Source organism: Mustela erminea, chromosome 11 (genome assembly GCF_009829155.1).
Source record: "Mustela erminea isolate mMusErm1 chromosome 11, mMusErm1.Pri, whole genome shotgun sequence".
NCBI lineage: Eukaryota > Metazoa > Chordata > Mammalia > Carnivora > Mustelidae > Mustela > Mustela erminea.
This window is the reverse complement of record NC_045624.1, coordinates 46134172-46159418: the sequence shown is the minus strand read 5'-3', so window position 1 is coordinate 46159418 and position 25247 is coordinate 46134172. Positions and strand designations below refer to the sequence as shown.

Below are 25247 nucleotides of genomic sequence, written 5' to 3'. Positions count from 1 at the left end.
TTGTTGAAGATGTAATTGGTTAAGGGGAGGCCATATACAGTGGGGTGGGCCCTAATCCAGTCGGCCTGGTGTCCTTGTAAGAAGGGAGATTTGGTCACAGACACAGTGATGCCATGTGAAGATGAAGACAGAGATGGGGTGAAGCTGCAGGCCGGCAAACCACCAGGAGCTGGTGGAGAAGCGTACGACAGATTCTCCCCCACAGCCCTCAGAGGGACCCAACCTCGCAGACACCTTGTTTTTTGACTTGTTGCCTCCAGAACTGTGAGACGATCCATTCCTGGGGTTTGAGCCAAGCACTCTGTGGTATTTGATGATAGCAGCCCTAGCAAACAAACGTGTGGTCACGGTGGAGCTTTGTGGGAGAATGTTATGTTTCTGAAAAAAGAGTTGGAAATAAGGTTTAAAGAGCTAGCCGTTCCTGGTCATGTAAATGGGGCGGTTGTCTTCTCTGACCTTGACATCAGTCAGTTGTACCAAGGACAAAGTCCTATCTTCATGAACAAGATACTCAGTTACCTTTTGCCTGTCACCGTGGAGACCGAATCATGAAAGCAGTGTGGCATTTCTAGGTCATGGGAGTGGGAACAGCTAGCCTTTCTCGTCAGTGAAGTTAGTTAGTAGCAGTGCCATGGCTTATATATAAAGATGCTTGGCATAGATGGCACCGATGTTCTGGCAACCGGGACTTCGGTTTCTAGTGTGGTTTCTGTTTGTGGTATAAGATGCGTGACATAAATTCACCATCATGACCATGCTGAGTATTGTTAGGTACCTTCACAGGATTACGCAGCCAAGCTCCAGAATTCTTTCACCAGCTTGCAAAACTAAAACTCTACTGCCTTGACAACAACTCCTCATTCCCCATTCTCCCAGCCCCTGGCAACCACCATTGCACTTTCCGGGGTTCTAGGAGCTTAACTACTCTTGGGACTTCATGTAAGTGGGATCAGACAGTATTTGTCTTCTGGATCCTGGCTTATTTCCCTCAGAATAACATCAATGGACACTTGGGTTGTTTCCACCTTTTGGTTATTGAGAATAATGTTGCTATCAACAGGGGTGTGAGGCCTTGCTTTCGGTTCTTTTGGGCATCTACTCAGAAGCAGAACTTCTGGGTTATATGCTAATTCTATCTTTTCAACTTTTGTGAGGCACGGCCATACCGTTTTCCATATCAGCCGCACCATTTTCCACTCCCACCAACACTGTACAAGGGCTCCAGTGTCTCCACAGCTTCGCCGACACTGTTATTTTCTGCTTTTTGATAGTAACCATTCCGATGGGTGTGAAGTGGTCTCTCACTGTGCTTTGGTATTTATTTTTAAGAGTGACTTATCCACAGAATGGTACACCACGTTGGAAACGCTGAGCTGACTGGGTTTTCTGAAGATGCCAGTCAGAAAAATATATTCCCCTTCGTACATTTTCTATTTTGTGACTGATGTCCACATTTATTCATGAAACACAAGGATATTCATTTGAGTGGTTTTTGTTTTTTCTTTTATTGTATGCTTGATGTATTCAGAGACAATTCCAAGGGCAAGCACTGGAGAGGGAAGTTATCTGGTTCATAGGTGTTTGTACAAAAGGCTGTTAAGACTACATGGTCAGTTCCCACTGCAGGAAACACAAAGATTTTTCTTTTTTTATTATTCCCTGCCAATAGCATTTTCCAGCTCACACATTTAACTTCTCACAACATGATTGCAAACATGTACCTATTCATTCCCATGAGAAATCTGCATGTGACATTTCGGAATGTTTGAAGTCAGTCTGATAAAGCACACTTGACACAAGCCATAGGAGGAGAGCTGGGACTTGGGACTGTGCAGGATGAAATGTCACCGCCACGGGGGTGCACAGGGTGGTGCTGGGATAGCACGTGCTTGTGACCCGCCACTCCTCCCCGCCATACAAGAATAGTCATGGGGGGGGGGGTCTCTCCTCCCTCCTTCTTCCATGTGCTTCCTTCCTAAAGCTGAGAGCTCAGCTGAAGACCTCCCTTACAAATGACCTGACTGTTCTTTAGCTGAGAATGCAGTTCGTGGTTTCCTAGCGGGCACATTGGTCCCACCTGGTTTCCCTGCTGGGCCAGCCAGGGTGGTGTAACACCTGTACCAATGTGGGATGATGTAAGTTAGGGAGCGAAATGGTTTGCCTGGTTGGCAATTATTTTTTATACCTAATGATTCACCCAATAGTGAAGGAACTTCACTGCTAATATCTAATATGCATATACCTGCTCTGTTAGCTTGTAAGAAAGACTCTTCTTAATGGTAACACTGTGTATTATGTTACTGGGCACTAAGGAATCACCGTAATTTCAAGTACATCCTTATTCTACCTAGAATTCCAAACCAGCCTCCCAAGAATTAAGAGTACTATTCTGCTTTGCTAATTTGCTTTTACTGTAGCCTCTTTCCCCCCGAGGGGATAAGGGGTGTCTTCATCTATGGTAAATCCAATCTACTAGACAAGATGAAATAGCTTATGTTTGGTTATGGGGCATGGGAATAGGGGAAAAATTCCATCGTGGCCATGTCTTCTTTCTGCACAAAGCATGCACAGCTCCCCATCCAAGTCTTAATGAATACACAAATGGTATTTCAGGAAGCTATTTACACACCGACCTTTAAACATTGCTTTCATAGTTATCTTGCATATTCATTTCCCCACACTGCCTTTAGAAAAGCAATCCCTGGTCAAGAAATCATCCACGTAGTGATAAGCATTTTTCAAAAGCAGAGTCTGTTAGGAGCATTTAAAAAGAAACATCTCACCAACAACCTGCCCAAAATTCAACAACATATTTTAAGCAGTTGACCTAAGTAGATAAAAGTCACAAAAAGTGAGTCCAGGTGCATCAGCAGACTCCTTACTCTCTTGTTTTTCCCCACAACCCCCAAGGCACAAAGATTCATCTACTACTATTACTGGGGGTTTGACTGTACACAGATCCCGTCAGCGCCAGAGGGAAGCATCCCAGCCCCATTGAACTTCTGCCAAGCTGTGCCATGGCGGGCTGCCATGCCCCCTGGTGTAAGACAGGAGCATCACAATTGTGATGTACAGTGTTGGCCAAGACAATTTTCATTTTGGGTTGGCCCTTCTTTGAGATGCTGGCCAAATGTCCCCTAACAGAAGTAGCCATTGTATTTCCCACTTCACAGTGGCTAGGGAACACACAGTCTGGATGGGTTATCCATGACCTTTGCTTAGCCCATAATAAGGGAAGCCGTCTCACTAGACTTCTTTTGGTAAAACCCTGAATCACGGTGGGTATCTCTGATCTGATCAAGTATTTCTATAACAGGTGGAGCTGAAACCATGTGGTGAAATTTTACGGTGGCTCTTCTTAAATAGCCACTAAGCAGGGGGACTTAGGAGAGGCAAGGTACCTCTGTCACCCTTCCTCCCCCGTCAAGCCTCCCCCTCCTCTGCCTTAGCATCCGTAAACAGATGCACTGAGGGTGGCCGCTCCCTCTAAAAGAAGGCCCTGCATTCATCGACACGGAAAGCCCTGGATGAGATTCAGCTACCACAAGCCACCATGAACGGCTCTGTTAACTCTCTCAGGCCAAACATCCTCCCCACCATCTACCACTCATTGTTTACGATTTTACAACCAGAATTCACAAAACTGCTAGACCAAAAGCTCATGGCGCTCTGACACCCACCCTCTTCAAGGGAAGTTGGTAGCCTAAGATGTGTTCTGGTAAGACCCGTGGCCCTCTGTGCCCACATCTGTGCGTGGGACCACATCCCTTCCAGCCCACACAGCCTACCATGCACCGTGGTCAGCGCAGAGTCACTAACCCTAGGTCACTTTGAAGAGTAAAAACACTCTCAGTATTTCCACTTGCCAGTTCCTACCAGTGACGAAGTGTGAAGGGGCCCCATTGGCATGGGGGAGGCCGGAGTAAAGGAACTGCTGTCCTTCCACTAGTGGCTACACCTGCTTCCCCGTCTATCCATCATCTCTGGCCCCCGAGCATCTCACAGCGCTCGAGAGTATTGATGGCCAGAGCGAAGTCCCCCAACGCCGCACCTGCCCACTTCAGCTACCTTCCGAGAGCAGCTGCAGGGACTAGCGGGAAGGGCCAGAGAGAGCCAGCTGCCTCCTACGTGGCTTTGTGGGCCAGAGCGAGCTGGGCAGAAAGGCTGGGGGGTGGATCGCTACCCCGCGGCGAAATGCTTCTGCAACCATCTGTCACCTCCTTGCCCTCTGTCTTCCCAATGTGGAGCCCATCTGGTCCTCCTCACACGCTCTTCTTCTATGCTCTGGTGGTAAGTCAAATCCTCCGCGTGAATGCAACGATGGAAACAAATCAGTTTAATTCAAGTCTCTGCGGAGATAATGTCATCGCTGCTCAGATTCCAGCTACTTTAGCTGAAATCTAGACAGTCAAGAGTTTCTCCTTTTCTTTTCCCCGCCAGCTGGGGAAATCCACAGCTTTGTGGGGTGGAACTATGCCCTGGAGCCACTGAATTAATCCTGAAGTAGATGGCCATCCTCGGGCCCGAAATCACTGCACCCAAAGCCACATCCAAGGGGTGGGCACGCCGCTGGGCAGGGAGAGCCACATGGTGATGCGGGGATATGCCTCCATGCGGCTGCCTCGGAGTCTCTCCCGTGGGCACTCCTGACTCCACTAACCAGCTGTCCCGCACACACGGGCTGTCTGCAGGTGGCCCGCACACAAGCATGGTGTAGAGACTCTAGTACGATCCCGGGAATCAGGATGAGCTGGGACCACAGAAGGGCTCCCTTTGTTCCTCGCCAGTGGTTTGGTCCCTCAGCAGACACATGTGGGGACACTCTGCATGACAGGCATTCACTCATGGGACGGGAAGCCTGGAAGCTACTCCCTCAAGCACACACAGAAGAGCCCTGTGCCTTCTGTCAACCTGGAAGAAATCAGTACTGGAAGGAAGAATAAGACTTCAAAAGATTTTGCTTTTCCCGCACACTTAAGCGCTGTGCAGCCCCCTCCCGAGGCCCGATGAACCCTCGTCCTCCACGAGAAGGCTAATGTGTCCACTGTCACTGAGAGGCAACGAGAGCGGCTGGAAGTGCACAAGCAGTCATACAGTCGGACGACAGGCAGATGGAGACGCGTTACATTGCAAACGAAGGGAAGCTACGTGGTAGGGGAAGGGGTCACTGCTGAGCTTCGGGCGGGACGCAAGAGTGTGACTTTAACACATCTGAACTGTCTCATTTTACTCACACAGGAGAGTGGTTTGTTTTGCTGGTAATTTAGTAAGGTGGGAACGTTTAAATAAGAAGGGGAAAGATTCGGAATGCTTACTTCACTTAAAGAACTTAATCTCAGTGTCAACACAGTCATAGAAAAGATCCCCCACTTCGGTGGGGTCCAGGGGATCAGAGCCCGTCAGGATTTCTTCCATGGCCTCCAGGCCTTGCTTCTCTAGTTCCAGCATGGTCTTTCTCAGCTGGCGACCTTGCTCCTGAGGAAGGACGGAAACAGTGCGGGTCACTACAGCGGACAAGAAAGCCTCCCAGAGGCCCCCCAACCCCGTTCAATCTGTTTCCCCACAACTGCTACAGGGACCATTCTAGAATGCCAGGTCGGTTATGGTACTTCTCCCCTTGGCATCCTTAACTCCTCGCTGCTTTCAGGACAAAATCCAGGCTCTCAGGAGACACTCAGGAAAGGCCTTTTGTAACATACATAGCTCTCTTGCCTCCCCTCCTACCATGGCCCCCATGTCTCCTTCCCTTCAGCCAGACTGAATTAACTATGCTCTTCCAACCCATGACACTCCACTCTGCTCTTCCTCAGCACTTGGTCAACTTGTACCCATCTCCAGCCCCCTCTGAACCTTTCCTCTGGGCTCTCTGTCAATGCCTTTACTCAGTCATGGCTGTTCTTTTCCTGTCTTGTTAGGTCTGTCAACTTGCCTGCATGCCCCATTAGCCCACCATCTCCTGGGAGTGAGAACTGAGCTCATCACTATGCTCCACTGCCTGGGACACAGTAGACATTCCCAAGAGCCGTTTGTAGAATGAATACATGGATCAGCGAACAAACATGTTGCACACATCCCAACTTACTTTCATTCTGAGATGGGGAGATCTCATCTTCCACTCACTCACGGCGGATGACCGTGAGAAACTTTCATGGGCCCAATTTGTCCCAGAATGGAGAAGCTGCCGTCACCACCCATCCACCACTTCCTAACAAGGCTTTGACACAAACCAGTGGTCATTTCTCCATGTCAAAGCCCACCCAACCTCATCGGTCTCAACTCTTTGACATTTTATGCAGACTAGCTCAAACACACAGCCCTTTCTCCCTCTGCCTTCCAGTTGCCAAACATTCACAAAACCATGCACCAAGTGGCGTTTTTATTCGGGGCTTGCTATCCTCCCTAGAAAACATGCACAGTTGGGAAGCGAGGTGGACCGCCCTGAGCAAAGCCCAGCACGGCGAGGTGGCCGCGCTCATGCTTCCAGGGACACGTTCGGCAGGGAAGGCAGATGTGAAAACACCGTGACTTTGACACGTCCAAATGGTTGTTTCTGTGGCATGGAAAAGCAAATTCTAGGAGTAGCAAGGCTGCCCTTCTCTGAGATTCTTTCTGGATTCCCCTGGATTTACTGTTGATGTTGCCCTTCTTTCTATGCTTTTCACAGAGTCCGCCAAGCTAGGAAGGAGAAAATAAGCTCCCCCAGTCCACACAAAGGCAGGTACCCATTTGTCTACAAGGTGTCCCTTTCTTCAGGACAATCTGGACCTGTTCTAAGTTGTTAAACACATGCGTGGGAGGCCAGTGAGCATTTAACGACCATGTTCCTTCCCCTCCCCTTCAGCAAAACAGAGACTTGGGGGTTATACATGATCTGTCACGAATGGCTGCCGTGGGCAAATACAGTGTGTGTCTTGTTTGAATTGATGTCTTGTGACTTCATTTACCAAAGCTTGGGCCAAGATGGGTGTGGGAAGCTGCACAAGAAGAATAACTTTTTTAAAAAACTTGGAATTTGGGAATCTTTTTTTTAAAAACTTTTTAAAATTATAGTAAAATATACATAACCTAAAATTTTCTGTTTTAGCCATGTTTAAGTGTACAAGGTCAGTGGCATAAGGATATTTGCACTGTTGAACACCCATGACCACCATCCATTTCCAGAAGTTTTTCAGAGTTACCTTTTTTTTTTAAACAACATATGACTGTACCTTTAAGTAAAGTTTTGCCATCTTGTACAACTCTGTACCCCCAAAAGTACAGAAAGATTTTTAGACAGCAGAAAAGCAGTTATCCCTACTAGAACCACATATTTCTGTTATTCCTAGGTAAACAGTAAATGAAAGAGGGATATTCCAAGCCCACTGAGTTCTGGAACAACATCAGAAGTAAAGGCTTTGTTTCATTTGGATTCAAGAGACTGGCTGGAAAAGTTAACAGCAGGCTTCTAGGAAGGGCCTTGGGTACCTGGATTTCTGAAAGAAGGCAAGCTGGTGAGGAGGAAAGTGATGAGTTCCATAACTGCTCCCCTGTCTCCCCTTTTGCAGACCACGCCCCCTCCACAGGCTTGGTGCCAGGCTCACCTGGTCACTTTCGATGACAGCACGTGCCCACTCGTGGGCCTTGTACAGCTCATGCCGGCGGTCTGGCTTCTCCAGGAACCGAGGCTCCTTTTTGGCAGGGTCATTGTCCCCAAAACAAGGAGACTGTGCTTTGGGGACAAGTTTCACATCATCAACAAAGATGAAAGGCTTGAATATGGACCTGGAGAGAAAGGAGAGGTGCTTTAGCCAAACTGAGCTTGAGGCTTGAGGACACCAGACTGTCCTTCCGCTCAGCAAACACTGCCTGAGCCAGCTCGTGGTGGGCGGTGGGTGGTGGGTGGGTGCCAAGACAGAGACACCACTGCATATTTTAGTAAATATTTTAGTAAAACTGTCATTTACCAGCTGCAAATTCTCCTATTAACAGCAAGGAGACATCAAAACAGACTTGCTTTGTTCTGGGAAAACCATTTGAGAGGCCCCTTTTAGTTATGTAAAGCAAGGCAAACACACACATAGTGTCCAGAGGAAAGGGTGCCATGGGCCATCTACTGGCACTGGGAGAGGTCTGCCTTTCTCTACCACAGCTTGCTGAAAGTGGCCTCCTGGAAAGGAAGGGTCTGAGAACCCATCTCTTTTTTTTTTTTTTTTTTTTTTTTTAAGGTAACCTATTGGCAGATGACACAAAGGTTCCCAGAGTCCCCGGACACACTACAGAGAAACAGAAGCCCAGTTGTGTGAAAGAGGAGCTCTGGGCATAGGAGGTGACTAATGCAAGAACTCCTTCAGCTCTCTGCCACGATGGTGCACCTTAAGGAAAGCGGCTGTGTGGGTGAGCACACACACGTGCATGCACATGTATCTGTGCATACCTGAGCACATGTACACACACACACACACACACCCCAAAAGAGCCACGTTTCTAAAAAACCGCATCCTGGGATCCCAAGCCAACAGGGAGTGTGGAGAGCACATGGGAGTGTAACACAGGAGGAGAGCCCTCTTCTCCTCTCTCTGCACCCAGAGAAAACAGCGCTGAACGACGGCAGTGCTCCTGGACCCCAAGGGGGGCCTGCATGTAGCCGCACATGGGGCAGCACCTGGAATAACAAGAAGACAGAGAAGACTACATCCAGACTCCCACGCGTACTGGTCAGATTTGGGTTCTTTTCTCTCCTCTCAGCCGGTGCCCCTCAGCCATTCCACGCCTCAGGTGGGGGAGCAGTGAGCTGGGACATTGACCCCTGGGCCCTGAGGTGGCTGGGCCTGAGGTGGCCACAGCAGCCTTGCCAGTGTGCCCCACAGACATTTCCAGGTGTGTCATGATAAGAAAAGAACCGGAAACAATGACCCTGGCTACCCAAATTGTGTCCTTAGATGGGAGGCATCAACAGCCCCCTACAGCCCCAGCCCCCTCCTGCTGAATCAGAACCTGCATGTGAAGAAGGCACCCAGGGGACTCCTGACACACCAGGTCTGAGGAGCCCAGCGAGGTTTCCCCAGCTGCTCGAAAGCAGAACATTCCTGAGGGGAGAACGTTCCTCGGAAAGCTCGCGTAAGCCAAAACGGCATAAGGCGAAGAAGCAATTACCATTTTGTAACAGCAAAAATCCTCTCGGGATTTCTTGTGTGCAGTGAAAACAGGAACCGTACTAACGTCCATCTTTCATACAAGTGAAGTGGGGTAACGTGAACTTGCAGATAGTGGGGAAAATCTGTAATGAGAACTGACCTCTTAGATTGGTTCCCTGGGGTTATCGAGGGAAGGAGGCTCAGGAGAGGAAGAAAGAGCCAGCAGTCACTCTGCAAGACTGGGCTCCGGCTAAGTTAATGTGAGAATTAAAAGCAGTGAGACCTTCATGCTCCCAGCTGGTAGAGTGGATGGTGCTGACTAGAGATGGGTGCCAGGCACCTTGCTGTCTGCCGGGGATGCGAACATTTACAGGAGACTAGACCCATCCTCAGCCCCTTCTCCTGGAAGCACACGGTATGTGGGCTGGCCTACTTCCACTGGGCCAAGGCTGCCCAGGATGCAGCGGGGCTACCCTGCACAGAGGGCTGGCAAACCGCCAACGGTCACCTCCTCCAGCCTCTTGGACGTACATGGGTCCGACCCTCCCACCCACAGAAGGCAAGCACCCCACCCTTCAGGGCTAAGAGCAAGCGGGGCTCCTGAAAAGTCCGTGTGCAGCACACTGTCCTCCAACAGACGTTCAGCTGCAGCCTCCTGGGTGGGCAGGGTCTCGTCTGTATGGAAGGCGGGGTCTGGGCTCCCGCCACACAGTCCGAAGCCTGTGCAGTGCACATCGTTTCAGCCACAGGGTCGCTGGCCAGAAAGGGTCAGAGCTGTGACCTCCACGGGCTAACGCTGGGCGATGGGGCTGGCCCCAGGCCTGGCCTCTGGCAAGGCTTGACTTGACTCTGCATTTCAAGGCCACTCTGGCACAGTGACCCCGTGGATGAGATTGGATAAAAATTACTGCCGATGACAGACGGCAATAATACTAATATTTATTTAAGTCAGAATGTTGGAATTATAGCTCAGGCTTGAATATTTGTGGCTAGGTATCCAAAAAAAGCAGAATGTGGATAACTCAGTGGTCCCCAAACCTTCTGATTTCTTGCCAAGCCTCAGAGAAAATCACACTAAACTTCCAAATAGGTGAGGAGTATCTCTGGCACTTTCCCACACTTCAAGTTCAAATGGTAGTTTTTCAAATGCCACCTGATCGAATCTATGTTCATTATTGGCCCAGAAAGTAAAAGACTTGACCAAGGTCACAGCCAGTGGCAAAGCTGGAACTGTCCCCGGAGTCATAAGGCACCACCCCTCCTAGGCCACCCGGACAGGGCAGGGCACACTTTGTCACACTTTGGAGCTCTCCCAGGGTGTCCCAGGGATTGCTCTGATGTGGGACACAGCTGAGGGGGATCCAGAAAGCCGGTTCTGCTCTGTCCTTGGTTTCAGAGAAGCCATCAATCCCGGAATTTGCCCTGGTCGCTCAGCTCCTCCATGGTGCGCTGTGACAGGAACACAAGCTAATAGGACCAGAAGGGGAAAGTGCTTCCAGTAACAAAAGGCAGCCCAGCAGCTGGTCAATGAGGAGGTTTAAAGCTGGCTGAGCTACTCTGAGAGACAATCCAGCCTCAGGAGAGACAATGAAGCAAAGGAAGCCATGAGCAGCACAAAAGAAACCACGTCACCACAACCATCAGCTCTCCCTGAGACAAATCTCAGGTCTGATGACAAGAAGCACAGCATGGCTTCCACAGTCTGGCTCAGAGGTCTGCAGAATGTTAGCCTTGGAGACACTTGGAGCCACAGCCAAGAAACACACTCCCCTAGAGGAATCTTTGCCATATCTGTCCTTTCTGTCTTCCAAAACCTTATGATTGATGCACTGAGCCAGTGTAAAAAAAAAAAAAAAAATCTGTTTTCCTTTCATTTGTTTTCTCATTTGGAAGGAAAACAAAATTACCATGAAATCCCCTACCATTTTATAGTGTATCATAATTCTCAAAGTGCTTGCCTTCAGTTCTCCTGCTACTCCTATATATCCATTCACTCATCAGGAAATACGTGTTGAGTGATGACTGAGCAGCAGATACCTGTTCTAGGTGCTCGGGATACAGCAATGAATAAGGCAGGACAAAAATTCCCATCCCATTTTACAGATGAGAAGACTGAGGCTCCTAGCAGCTAAGTGCTTGGTCCAAAGTGGCAAATGGAGAACTAAATTCAGATGTCCGAAGCGGAGGTCAGTTTTTCCCCACTACTTCTCAATATTATAGCCTTCTATTGGTTTTTTATACACATTGTCAGAAAAATGACACCCTTTCTGTGCTTTGGGATTTGGAATTTTATTATCAGCGGCCAGCTAGCACTTCTGACCTCAACCACGGCTCTGTCCTCGCTGAAGGTGCAGGAAGTCCCTTAGTGACTAAGCCAGGCTTACCCAGGGCCCCAGAATCCCCAGCAGATCCGCTGAGGGGAGTCTATAACAGAGCAGGGGAGCAGCACAGGCTTCTGCTCAGATGAATCTATTAAACTTTCAAGCAAGTTCAGAAGAACCCAGAATAGCCAGTTTTCTCTCAATTGCAGGTGTCCCTCTGCATAGGTCACTCTGGCATTTTACTGTGAGTCACTTTAATCACACAGTCACAGCCACATCTGGCTGACAGCAGAACCTATCAGTGAAGAGCCTTTCTATTTAGAGGGAAGAGAACTAGTACTTTTGGAGCATGGGACAAGCTTCGGGCTGGATCCAGACGCTCTGGAAGGTTCTGAAGTCAAAATTGTAGGGTAGGAGAGAGGAGAGAGATGGTGCTGGACAGATTCAGGATGAAATGGGATGGGAGGTTTGCTATTGTACATGGGGCCCTCAGCTCTGTGGGCGTCTGTGCCCTGCACGGGACCAGAGCTGTACTTACAGAGGCTGGCGTGTCCATGGCTCACGGTGTTATCTCCACCAACAAAGAAGTGCCACTCGTTGCTACATTTGAATTAACCAGATGAGACAGTCTCAGTTAATCCAATTTAGCCTCTCAAGCTTGGCACACTGGGAGAAGAGGAGAAAATGCGCGTGCGTGTGTGTGTGCACACACGCACACACACGTACACACACACCCCAGGTCCCTTGCATCTCCCCAGCTCTTTGCCATTAGCTAAACAAGGTCAAAACCCTGTTTTCCTAGAAATTCTCTATTCTCTGTTTCCTAGGTTTTACAATTAGAGAAATGGGTTGGGAAAGAGCCTTCTAATATTTAAAATGGAACATTTTTCAGGGTCCTCTCCCTCTTGGTTTATCCATCCTATACATTGAGTATTTGTGGGCTTTCTCAGAGGTGGGAGCCTCTTGGTGATGTGCCAGTAGGACAGCTTCATCTGAAACACATAAGCTCTGACTCATGAGGTCTGCCAGTTTCTGCGGTGTGACCCACGGCAAGTTCCCAGTGTGATGTCACTGAACACAGGGGTTGGCAAGAGAGGCACATAATCAGCTCTCGCCGGCCCCAGCACCCTGCGGGACTCCAAAGGTCACAGTCTCAAAGTGCTAAGGGACTTCTCTACTCTTTCCTTCTCCAAATTCTTCATGTCGCTGAAGTTTTGGCAAGTGTCGGCTTCCGCCAAGGCTTGCAAAGGTCAGAACCGGAGCGCTAATGCCAGTCGGTGTCACGATGTTGGCGACCGAGTCACCGGCGGACTCAGCAGAATATTACTATTACGGAATCTGCCTGCTCAGTAAAATTAACGAAAGGTCTCTGGCATCTCCCTGTATTTCCCAATCTCTGACTTCTGCATCTCCATCCAGCTCTCAAACTTGCATAATACCTACTACACGCTAGGAGGGAAGGAGAAAGAGGAAAAGACAATGCAAGAACAAGTTATTTCAAGAGAAAGATCGGTAATGAACGCGGTGAGCAAAGGGCAGAGAAGTGCTGAAGAAGACAGAACAGTCAGATCACGTCCTTTGGTTCCACATATTAATTGGGAGGGATCAAGAAAGAGTCTTGTTCTTGGATTATCGTCGTTTGCCACCCCTCTGCTCTGAAATAATTTCCTGAAAACATCTCTCTCATGCATTCAGTGTCAGCAGAAGCCAGCTAAAATTTCCCCGATTTACTACCTAAAAGCCCAAGAGTAGGTAATTATGCTTCCTGCTGACAAAATACAAAATGTTAAGCATGCCCAATTACGGAGACACATGGAAATGTTGAATGTGTGACAGTTCTCACGGTCGCAGTAAGAAATGCTGCTCACTTAGCCCTGGAAGATAAAAACGAATGTCTTCCGGAAAGCCCTTCATCTTCTCAAAGGTCTTTTCAATTAATTTAACCGTGAATAATTTTCTTCTAAAATTACTTGAAATTTTCCATATTCAGTATGAAAAGGCTATTTCCCAACCTGATTTTAGAATTGTACAAGGCCGTGTACTTCACTCTGCGAAACAGCATTTCTTTGTATCAGCATCCCGGCCTCACAGAGCCCTGTCTTCTAAGCACAGTTGGAGCAGGTGCCTGAGACATCAGAAGCAAAAAGGGTGGTACAGGCTTTCTTCGGTTCAACCCACTCTCTCAAAGGCTCCTGCTTCCTAATGAATATGTCGAAATGCATTGGCAGAGCACTCCCGTCACTTGAAAGTAGGGCTCTACATGCGCATGTGTACCCCTGTGAGCCAGCAGAGAGTGTCCTCAAGAGGAGGCTGAGCCCCCAGTGCTGGGGGCAAGCGAAGTCAGAGTCCATGAGCAGAAGTCCAGATGACGGGGAGGAAGGACGCGCCCACAGCTGGTGGACCACAAAGGGGGCGAGAACGGGGTCATCCATGAGACCAAGCTTCGAGCCCTGGGAGGTAAGATCAAGAGGAGGCAGCTGGGATCAAACAGGAGTGCATCCTGGGGGGCTGGGTGGAACCCTGTGGAGTGGAGGCTCACAACCAGAGTCCGGAAGAGGGGCTACATGAGGGCGGCCGGGCTCCTTTACTGGAGGAGTCAGGATGGAGGAGAGAAGAAAACTCAGCCTCCACTGGACACTGCTTCAGGGCTCTTTGCATTTGCACATGTTCCCTCTGCCCAAAATGCCATTTCTGCTTTTTGCACCTCACAGATTTTTCCTCTTCCCGCAATGCCTGGCACTCAAGGGATCCTTCCTCCGTGATGTTGGCTCCTTCATCATCGCCTCCAAACCACCTGTTGCCTTGTACATACTTCATCCCTTGGACCCAACAAGCATGATATTTTGTACACAGTAGGTGCTTAATAAGTCTCAGTGAATGAATGAATAAATGAATGAATGAAAAACTAAGAATAGCTTATACTGAATTTAATATTCAGCTCCGGCCAGAAGGATTTGATGATATTGGCAGTAGTTTAAAATTAAGGCTGAGGGGTGCTTGGGTGGCTCGGTCCATTAAGTGTCCGACTCTTCATTTCAGTTCAGGTCACGATCTCAAGGTCCTGAGATTGAGTCCCGAGTTGGGCTCTATGCTGGGTGTGGAACCTGCCTAAGATTCTCTCTCTCCCTATGCTGTGCCCCTCCCCCCACCCTACTTGCGCACATGCTTTCTTTCTCTTTCTCTAAACACAAAAAAATAAAAAAGTAAAGAAGTAAGGCCAGAGGGTCAAGAGAGGTACCGGGCTTTTCCCCTGAGTCATTTAAGAAAAAGTCCCTAGATAGACACCGTCACTGTCTTATATTCCTGAAACAATAGGAGAAGAATAAATATGTTCAGCTGGAAGGAATGAAACTGAACAGCTACAGAACTCCTGGTAGCAGTCAAAGATTTGACACCCAATATTCAAATAGTAATGATGGTTTTCAGCCAATGGAACCCCCTAAACATTACCAGTGAAACTACTGGAACAGAAAGTCTTCTAGAGTTTTCCAGGCTGAGGATCAGTCTTAGTTGATAGATCCCTAAGCCCACCTTAAAGATTCTGATACAATAGGTTTGGGTCAAGGCACCTGTATTTTTCAAAAACTTTCAAAAACAGAATTTCAAAAAAATGCTGATAATGAACAGAATTAGACACCATTAGATGGTTGTGTCTAACTAAGCCACTGATGATATGACTTGTGGTATATGTGACTGAACATGACCAGGGAATGGAGCTGCTGTGTGCCTGGCAAATCAGAAATAGTTTTAATAAAGAGAAGTTAAACCTACTGTGTATTTACCTGGATTACCTCATTTAATCCTCCCAAGAAGCATACAAAGTAGGAGCCAGTATTATCCTCATTACACAGTACAGACACTAAAGCTTACAGAGGTTAAGTAACTTACCAGCTACCAAGTGAGACACATGGAAATCAAAATCCTGGAAATCTACTCAGACACTGTATTCTTAAACACTGAGCAGTACAACCCCTTTGCTAAGTATATGGGCAGAAAGCATCTCCCTGAAACATCATGTCTTAAGGAAGTAGCTGGTGCACTTGACATTGCTTCCATCTGCATGGCCTCTGGACCATTTTGTCCTCTAACTTATAGGAAATGATTGCTTTGCTGAATCTTGGGCATTTCTGCATCTGTCTCACTGTGTGGTTATTTATGTTTGCATCCCTCAGATACAGCACAACACTTGGCCCATGGTATTAACTCAATACATACTCGCTGAATTTAAAACAATTTGACTCCATGAATGTCATAAAAATGATGTGACTAAGAGCAAGCACTTGGGTGGCTCAGTCAGTTAAGCGTCTGACTCTTGATCTCAGCACCGGTCTTGATCTCACGATCATGAGTGTGAGCTCTGAGTTTGGGCTCCATGCTGGGCACAGAGCATACTTTAAAAAAAAAAAAAGATGTGACTAAAGCCGAGAGCTTCCCTTAGTCAAAGTTCTTTGTGCTACATCGGCCACATTGGACCACGATGGAAAAATGTGACTCAGCTACAGAAGGGGAGGTACAGGAATGCAGTGTACACTTATTGGATGAGCTTTCAAGGGAAGAGCACAATTCCTGCCAACACGACTGTGTCTCAGACAAACCTGGAAGGATCTGGGGTCCCAGTGAAGTAGTGAATGCACGGCAAGCTTCTGTTCTGAGGCAGAACGGACACTACGCTGGCTGTGGTAAGGAAAGACTCAGAGTCTATACAGACGCCACTGGCTTTGTCCCGTAAGATGTCAATCATAGTCTGCACAGTGATACTTTCTGTAAAGAAAAAAAAGAAAGAGACACAGAAAGAGAGAAACTGTAACAGTGGCAGGTTGTTAACCAAATTCCATCCATTCCTTTTCTGCTTTAGTAACAGAACCCTTGGATGGATAGCTGGAACACAACTGCCCAGCTACAAACTACATTTCCCAACTTCCCTTGCAGCTAGGTGTGACCACAAGACCAATCTGACCAATGGGAGATGAAATGACATGGGCAACTTCCCTGTCACACCCATAAAAAGGATGGCTTGTCCTTTTTTTTCCCACCTGTTGTTGCTGCCTAGGACACGCCTGCAAGTGGACCACAGATAGAAGTCCTGTGTTCAGGCAGAACAACCCACCAGCCCTGGACTCTCCATATACATCTAGACCATGAGAGAAAAATAAGCTTCCATTTTCTTTAAGCCATATTATTTTGAAGTCTCTTTGTTGGAGCACTTAGCAATTCTTCAACAAGTGTAGTACACAATAGAATGATTATCTATAGGAAGGTACATGCAGTCTACACACACTCCACTAAGCAAGCCCTCTAGTACACTCTTGCTGGTTAGAGTCAATGCGGTATTTGGAGAACATCCTCTCTGAAATGGGAGAGAGTCACAAACAGAAGTATCCAGAATATTCAGAGCCATTTTGACTATCGGCTCTGACTTCAATTTAATGTGTCAACAATTCCTTGACTCCACAGGACCCCAGCTTTACATTTTCTCTCTTGGATTACAATTCATTAAAACTATTCCTTTTTTTTTTTTATAGACATAAATTTTTATCCCCAGGGGCACAGGTCTGTGAATCGCCAGGTTTACACACTCACAGCACTCACCAAAGCACATACCCTCCCCAATGTCCATAACCCCACCCCCCCTTCTCCCAACCCCCCTCCCCCCAGCAGCCCTCAGTTTGTTTTGTGAGATTAAGAGTCACTTATGGTTTGTCTCCCTCCCAATCCCATCTTGTTTCATTTATTCTTCTCCTACCCACTTAAGCCCCCATGTTGCATCACCACTTCCTCATATCAGGGAGATCACATGATAGTTGTCTTTCTCCGCTTGACTATTTCGCTAAGCATGATACGCTCTAGTTCCATCCATGTTGTCGCAAATGGCAAGATTTCATTTCTTTTGATGGCTGCATAGTATTCCATTGTGTATATATGCCACATCTTCTTGATCCATTCATCTGTTGATGGACATCTAGGTTCTTTCCATAGTTTGGCTATTGTGGACATTGCTGCTATAAACATCCGGGTGCACGTGCCCCTTTGGATCACTACGTTTGTATCTTTAGGGTAAATACCCAGTAGTGCAATTGCTGGGTCATAGGGCAGTTCTATTTTCAACATTTTGAGGAACCTCCATGCTGTTTTCCAGAGTGGTTGCACCAGCATTAAAACTATTCTTACAGTCTCTGTTCACAAGGATGGATTCAAAGCATCACAAAGGGAAAAGGTCTTAAACTTCCCTAACAAAACTCTGTCTTTATAAGTTAGGATGCTTCCTCAACTGTGGGAAGTGCTTCTCCTTCTGATGTTCCTTCTCCTTCATACATTGGTGTCTTTGTACTTGTCTTTATGATACTTAGTAAAGCCTTCCTTCTACCTTTGTAAGTAGAAGTCTTTTTAAGTTTCTATTTGTAATATGTCATACCTAAAAATATTAACAGTAAAAGCCTTGATTTCTTCAACTACCCAGTATTCAAAGGTTCTCATCGCCTCATAAATGAGTTTCTTGATTTAAATCAAAATCCAATTGGTTGGTAATGTCTCAAATCTCTTTCAATCTCTGTCTCTCATTTTACTCCCTTGCATTGTATTTGTTGGGCCATTTCTCCTGTAGAATTTCCCAGAGTCTGAACTTTGCAGATGGCATCCACTGGTGCTATTTAATGCCTCCCCATCCTCTGTACTTAGATCCAGAGGCTTCATCAGACTTAGGTGTAATGTTTCGGTGAGACTACGTCACATGCGGCATTATATACTTTTATCAAACTTGTTTTCTGTTTAACTTTTAGAGGTTTTTTTAAGTTCCCATTTTTAAATGGGTACTTTCTTACTTTCCTACGCTAAATCCATTAATTAAGCTCCATAGCAAAAGTCCTTGAAGTGTTCTTCTATACTGAGGATCAGCAAACTTTTCTTAAAGAGCCAGATGGTAAATATTTCAGACTTATGGGTCACAGCATCCCTGTGGTAACTTAGTGTTCAACTGCACCACTACAGCATAGAAACAGCCCTCAACAATCTCTAAAGTAAGTGCACATGGCTGCGTTCCAATAACACTTTATTTACAAAATTCTGGCCACCAACATATCATAATCTGCCAACCCCTGTTCTAAATGATCACAGGTTTACCTTACAAAACACATGTATCACTGGCAAATGCAAAATGTGGCCACGGTGGTTTTCTTTGGAAGGCACCAAAGTAACAAGTTACCCAGTCACTACATTTACCTAATTTGGGATTCTGCCAGAGTCAGTAACGGGAGGGAAGACAGAGGGTTCGGGAAGAGAATTCAGGTAAACAGTTCAAATCAATAAATGTTCATGGAGCAAAAAACCATAATGGGCACCACAAGGGGATCCCATGATGAGTCAAGGACAGTGCCCCGCCCTCAAGGCCCAGCAGGCTAATGAGAGCAGAAAACACAGAAGACAATAAGGCAAATACACAAAGGCTGAGGTAGAAGGAAGGCTATACTAAGTATCAGAAAGACAAGTACAAAGACACCAATGGAAATGGAGAAAGAATGTCAGAAGGAGAAGCACTTAGCACGGCTGAGGAAGCATCTACAATGGGAGATACACGTCGTCATCCTGCCGGCTCCTCAGGGCCGTCAGCACAGGTCAGTCTCTATGGACAGGGTCTATTCTCATCTCCTCCTCTTTGCTCACTCTCCTAAAATCAGACACGTTCTCCACAAGAGCTGCAAGACAACAGGTATGAGAGGGAGAATCATACGGGATACACTAACTCACCTTCTTTCTTTTCTATGCTGTCTTTGCCTGCACAGCAGTCTAGATGGTCTTCAGCTGAAGAAAAAACTTTGGAAAAATTGAACTCATCCTCTCCCGTCCACCAGCCTTGACTCTGAGCGTAACTCCGGAGTTCAGGGTGCTCCGCATCGATCTTAGTAGTGAGTGAAAGCTGATTGCAAATGCACTTCACTCCCTCTGTAGAGAGTACAAAGCCCCATTAGCTGGAAATAGGCTTGCAAAGACTTAATCAAGAAATGGAAATTTACAAGGAATCCCTTCTCTGCAACTCAACTTTAACTCCAGAAAGGAAGAGACTCTATTTTTGAGAGAGAAACACACAAACCTCTGTCCTCTTTTAAGAAGACCTCCCAGAAGGTTTGACCAGTGACGGGGCATTACCACATTTTAAATGAGCAACAGTCACTTGATCTACAATTCACATTCAAAAGGAAACAGGTGAAGCCCTCATTATGGCTAAATGAGCCCCGAGCATTTATTACTAAGGTTTCTTAAAGAGACACAGCACTACTAATAAGACTTATGAATGTCGCAACTATAGAGATTTCCCTCCCCGATTTAACCTTCTTCTACTTGAAGGAACCCTCTACACCTCCACCCTCTGCCCAAATACATCATTTTTGGAAAATACAAATATGATACTTCTTCATTCAGCTTTTTTTTTTCAGGTGCCAACATTTAGAAAACCACAGTGGCACTGATAATGAATTATTCTAAAATAGTGGAATGCACCTATCAACATGTGTCTTGGAGTCTATCAATAGGGGTGCATGCGTGTGTGTGTGTGTGTGCGCGCGCACGCGTATGGATGTGTCCGTGTATATATGGGTGTGGGAGATCTACAGGAATTTTTTCTCATAAGAATATAAGTGTGACTAAAGAAGTCTAGAATCAGAAAGACCAGCACTCTGAGTACACTCGGCAGGAGGGCAAGGCCAGAAATCCTCTCAGCTGCTGGCAGGCTCACTCTGGCTCCTCCAAAGCCTCAGCCTCAAATACCTTGAGGATGACTTGGCCTTCAAGCTTCAAAATGCTCTCCAGAACCCTAAGAGGTTATGAGCTGTAGTGCAGAAAGGCCCTCCATATTTGCTACTTCCAGGGAGCATGCTGATCTTCTACATTTTTGGACAATGAAGTAGAGGGAAAGAGCTCAAGCCATGGGCCGCAATAAAGCCATGACTGCCTGAGAACCAGATCCGAGAGACAAGGTCAGTACTGGACTCAGTTCTCCAGCATGTTCTGCTTCACTAATTCTTCCAGAGCAAGTATTCCTAGCTGACGGGCACTGGCCTTTTGCCGTTCATCTTTCCAGAGGACAACACAAGAATAAAACCACTTTAAAAAATTAAAAATAAAAAGTAGCTCTGGCCTAAATAAGTGATTTTGGCATTCTTCACACTAAGCTATCAAAAAAATCTTGTGCACAAGATTTTTAAGATTTTTTTTTGTCTTACAAGACAAAAAAATCTTGTCTACAGACAGTATGTCCCTCAAGGACTGATTTATAATAGATGTTTGCTTTCGGGGATGGGAGCATTCAGAGACCAGACTGAGAAGATCCTACTCTTGGTACCCTCCTGCAGGGAGTGAGGACATGAAATCATGCCCAAGGAAAGAGTCCAAGGAATGGCTGGGGCTTTATTACAATAGTTGGGGAAAGACATCACTCATTTTGAGGAGATGGATATTTTTAAGCTGTATCTTGAAGGGCAATGAAGCTTTTGAAAGGCAGGTATAGATCAAAAAGTTTTAAGTTCTACTGAAAAGCAATCGAGGACTGCTTCCTCAGCATGGACCGCTAGCCCTCTGGATGGAGCCATTTGATAGTAAGGCTTCGTCCTAGGAGAAGTTTTTGGTAAAGGAGTGTTAAGCTCTTGCCCAGCAGGAGGCTTGCTGATACGGTGGCCCACACGGGCTGCATCAGTCCTGTGAGGACCGCAGGAGTAGGGCAGCAGGCACACGTGGGTGTGTGCTGGGCACGTGGGGGTGGGGGAACTCCCTGACATCGTTGCAAGGGTGCCGTCAGCCCATACGACACCCTTGTGAGTATGAGAAGACGCCTTCCTCCTCCAGGCAAGCACCACAAGCCAGCCTCACACAGGACACAACATGCCTGTCGCCCATGGCAACCCTGATCCCCACACTGACGGCGGTCATGGAAAACAATGGGCTTAATTCCCAACTATTACAGGAGAGCTTCTGCTTCTAACTCAGGTCAGATTTGGCTCCAATCCCCCCTAAGGCAGAGATGGAAAACTGGTTTCATCCCTATCATCCCCATCATGGATTCTGAGAAACCTGAAGAGACTTCCCTACAAATTCAGTTGAGAAAAAATACATAGACCAAGTCTAGGTCCAATACGAGAGAGTGTTACGACCTACCAACTGTGTCAGGGAATGGCAGCTCACAGTCCACGTACTTGTCATTCAGTCCTAAGGAATGTCAGTGGGGCTTCACTGGTCAATTCTCTCCTCGAACTCCTTAGTCCTCTTGGAAACCCTATAGCTCTTTCTGGGACCCCATCTGGTCCCCAGTGTGAGGCTGCTAAGTGATGAGACAGGACAACCACACCCCCTCTAACATCTCCCTCAGAACCATCTCAAGACAAATGCTACCGGGAGCGTGGAGCAACAACTGAATGCATCCTTCCGGGTGCATTCCCTAGTCCTCTGCTCTTCTAGAAACACTGTCTCACGGAGAAAAGAGCTTGTTGGCCCAGAGGCAGTCAACGGTCCCCACACAGATCCAAATTCCTCTTTCAGAGGAACATTCCAAGTGCAAGGAGCTACAGGACTGGGGGTGACGAGGGGCAGCTCCCTGTCGTAGTGGTTCGCTGACTGAACGGACTGGGAAAATCACCATTCCTTTGACCAAGTCAGAGTAACCATTTGGGTCACGGAACTGCTGGTAGTCAAAATTGGGTCCTGCCCAGAAAGCAAATAGGAAATAAGAAATGTCAAGGGTGTGTTTCCCAAGTGCTGATGTCCCCACACCCCAGGCTCGTCTCTAGAAGCAGAGCCCAGAGAGAAGGTCCAGCACAGAGAGGGTGGGCACCAGCAGCAGGATTCCTGCACATCCGGCAGTGCCCACCTCGGCCGCCCCATCCACGCGGGCTCACCTGCGATCTGCTCCGCAGCCCAGTACTTCCCCACGGTCTCCAGCACCCAGGCCTCCTCGCGATCCACGATCAGATATGCGCTTTGGAAGCTGTGGCAGGAGTCTGCATCTTCATAGTAATTCCCACCTTGTCCGTGTTCTTCCAACAAGGCTACAATGACATCTAAGGCTTCTTTAGCTGTCGTCCCTCTTTCTAAACCAAGCCTGGAGGAAGAAAACCAGAAGTGTACCTCAGTCCTTTCCTAGCATGTGGTTGTTACCACGGCAACCAAAGACCAGGCCAAAGCCGAGCGAGGAAGCCGGCCAACGTGCGTAAACATGTTCCATCCACGGGCTGAGATGTAGATGCACGGCACTTGAACTCAGAATACATCTCTCCCACGTTTGGTTTCAAATCATGGAGGTGTTTTCTGTCTTTGGGCACCCCCCTCCCACACAGACAGAAGAGTCAGGAACCCAGTGGTTTCTGCCTTGTGAAGGGCAGCTCAGCCTCCTCTCTGTTTCCTTTCTAACTCTGGCTCCCCTGGAGCTAGGCAGCTCAGCTCCAGCCTTATCAACACCCCCTTTCTGTGGCTTATCCTCCCTCCTGCCTTTGGGCAAAAGGATAGCTCTGGGGGCGCCTGAGTGGCTCAGTGGGTTAAAGCCTCTGCCTTCAGCTCAGGTCATGGTCTCAGGGTTCTGGGATCAAGCTCCGAATCGGGCTCTCTGCTTAGCAGGAAGCCTGCTTCCCCCTGCCTCTCTGCCTGCCTCTCTGCCTGCCTCTCTGCCTGCTTGTGATCTCTGTCTATCAAATAAATAAATAAAATCTTAAAAAAAAAAAAAAAAAAAGGTTTGGCGGGGATAGCTCTGCCCAGGGCAGCCCTGATCTGTGCTATTCTACACCAGGTATGTGGCTTAGTGACAGAAGTGTTCCATGACCAGCCACTGTCCTCGGTGCCTATAATTTCCTGAGAGATCTCACTAGGTATGGTGCCTGGTTAGGACATGGATGCTTTTCAACATATCTATCCTCCATCCTATCGGCCTCCCTCTGCTGGTGTGGCTTAGGGCTTCACTTATCAAAAAGTACATCCTTCTTCTGAAGTCAAACAGCAGTCTCCTCCTAGCCCTTCCAATTAATTGGCCCCCTAAAGAGGGCACGGATACTGTCTTCTGCGCAACCTGGGCCAGATACATACTGTATTGAGCTCAAATTTATGTCCCCTATAAAAAAGTAAGTACTTACATCCTCGGGTTGCCCATGGGACAGGTTTATGAGATAATGAATGTGAAAATACAAGCACAACCAAGGAGCTGGAGGGTCCGTTGGAAAGGCAGCCCCCTCTGGCAGAAAAGCAGTGACTCAGAGAGAGGGCATGCCTTCCAGGTCCGGTCCGGCCACCCACTAGCAGCACGACCTTCGATAACCTAACCTTTCTGAAACCTGGTCTTCTCCTTTGCCAAGTCAAACGGGCAGTACATTCCTCTCAGGCTGATTGGAAAGAGGATGACATACGATATGTGCTCAGTACATGTCTATTTGTCCATCTTTTCCTCCACGTTGTCATTCTGGGGGCAGGAGTGTGAGAACCTTGGGGCAGAGGCTGCAGCGCATGCTAGGACGGCAGCGACAGCCAGCTCTCGGTGAACCGCCCACACACCGGTCGTTATTGAAATTCACCCGGCTTGCTTCTTTCTGAAGGGATGTTCCCTGTGCTGCCAGGGAGAGGAACAAATGATGCTACGGACGCATTCTTGTAACAGGCTTATTTTCACCATAAGATCATTGTGATCAATTCATTGGTCATTTCTCAATTTTAGTGTATGTAGGAAGACTTGGTGACAAGCCACTGATTTGCAAAGCTGGTCCCTAACACCTTGGAAGAGTGACCAAAAATAACCTCACCAGAAGATGGAATTAAGTAGACTTTTCTGTTGGTCAGTGCCATCTTCTCCGAAGAGGAAAGGCAGAAGCAAGCAAGCAGTCATCTGCTTTTGGGGATCCAGAGCAAGTAAGTGTGTTATGAGCACCTCTATAGGTCTGTCCAAGCTGTTTCCCAGGAGGGTCCCCCTCCTCCCTCCACAGGTCCTTGGAGCCTCTGGTCACACGGCCCCATGCATGCATTCCAAGCAGAAGCCTGTCCCCGGGGCTTGTATGGGGCTCTGATTTGCCCAGACAAACATGTGTGAGCACCATGTGACACCTCGCCAGGGGCACCCCGCCTCCGGAACCTGTGATTTCTCTTGTGCAGGTCTAGCTCACTCTCCCGCTGTGCCGCCTGCTGTGTTCCACACTGAGACTCCCAGTACAGCGCTTGCCCTCCCACACTGACTTCCACACCCTCTGTGCCCAGCATCTGCGGCAGGACCTCGACATCCATCCACAGACATGACTCTGCTCTCACATTCCTCTCCCTGTGCCAGGACCACGGGAAACGATACTCCTCTGTCTGCCTGGCCATTCCCACCTCGCCGCAGTGCCACGGGGCAAGGACAGGACAGCCTGCTCCACGGACTGCCAGTGGCCACAGGGTTACACACCATCCGGCTCCAATGACGGGTGGACACACTAGGGCTACAGCGGTCTAGGGCCCCAAGTCACTCGATGTCAAGACACCTGTTCCAAAGCCTTTCAGGTGGTCTAGACGGCCTCATAGATGGGGCAGGTTTGTGTGATTCAGAACAAGAACAGCATCTCTCTGGCCCCCATGCCTACTTCCACACTGGCTGCTCCACCTCCTTAGGGGCATGACCGGGGCAGGCAAAGGGATGCAATTTACCGGGCCAAAGTTCAAGTCTCGCTCCGACATCTACCTTCGGTACAATCCAGATCCTCCAAAGGCATGTGCTTGGTCCAGGTTTTTTCTGGGTCTTGGAGTTAGCTCCTCCCAAATTCAAATTCTTGTTTTATGGCAAGTCCTTGGAAGAATCCCTGCTGGAGGCCCATGACTCACACAG

General features: G+C 47.8%; 1 protein-coding gene across 3 annotated transcripts in view; it reads right to left on the bottom strand.

Moving 5' to 3' along the window:
- Window positions 1–1480: 1480 nt before the first annotated feature.
- SCRN1 (secernin 1) overlaps window positions 1481–25247 on the bottom strand; it is a 61566-nt gene continuing 37799 nt past the window's right edge. For 2 of the 3 annotated variants that reach the window (XM_032304771.1, XM_032304772.1), the window contains exons 4-8: window positions 22312–22514; window positions 19175–19369; window positions 16030–16195; window positions 7581–7761; window positions 1481–5475 (exon numbers count right to left, since the gene is read on the bottom strand). In XM_032304771.1, coding sequence (XP_032160662.1) covers window positions 5317–5475; window positions 7581–7761; window positions 16030–16195; window positions 19175–19369; window positions 22312–22514 — 904 coding nt within the window. In that variant the 3' untranslated portion in view covers window positions 1481–5316. The remainder of the gene's footprint in view (window positions 5476–7580; window positions 7762–16029; window positions 16196–19174; window positions 19370–22311; window positions 22515–25247) is intronic. The other variant, XM_032304773.1, reaches the window with a different exon arrangement.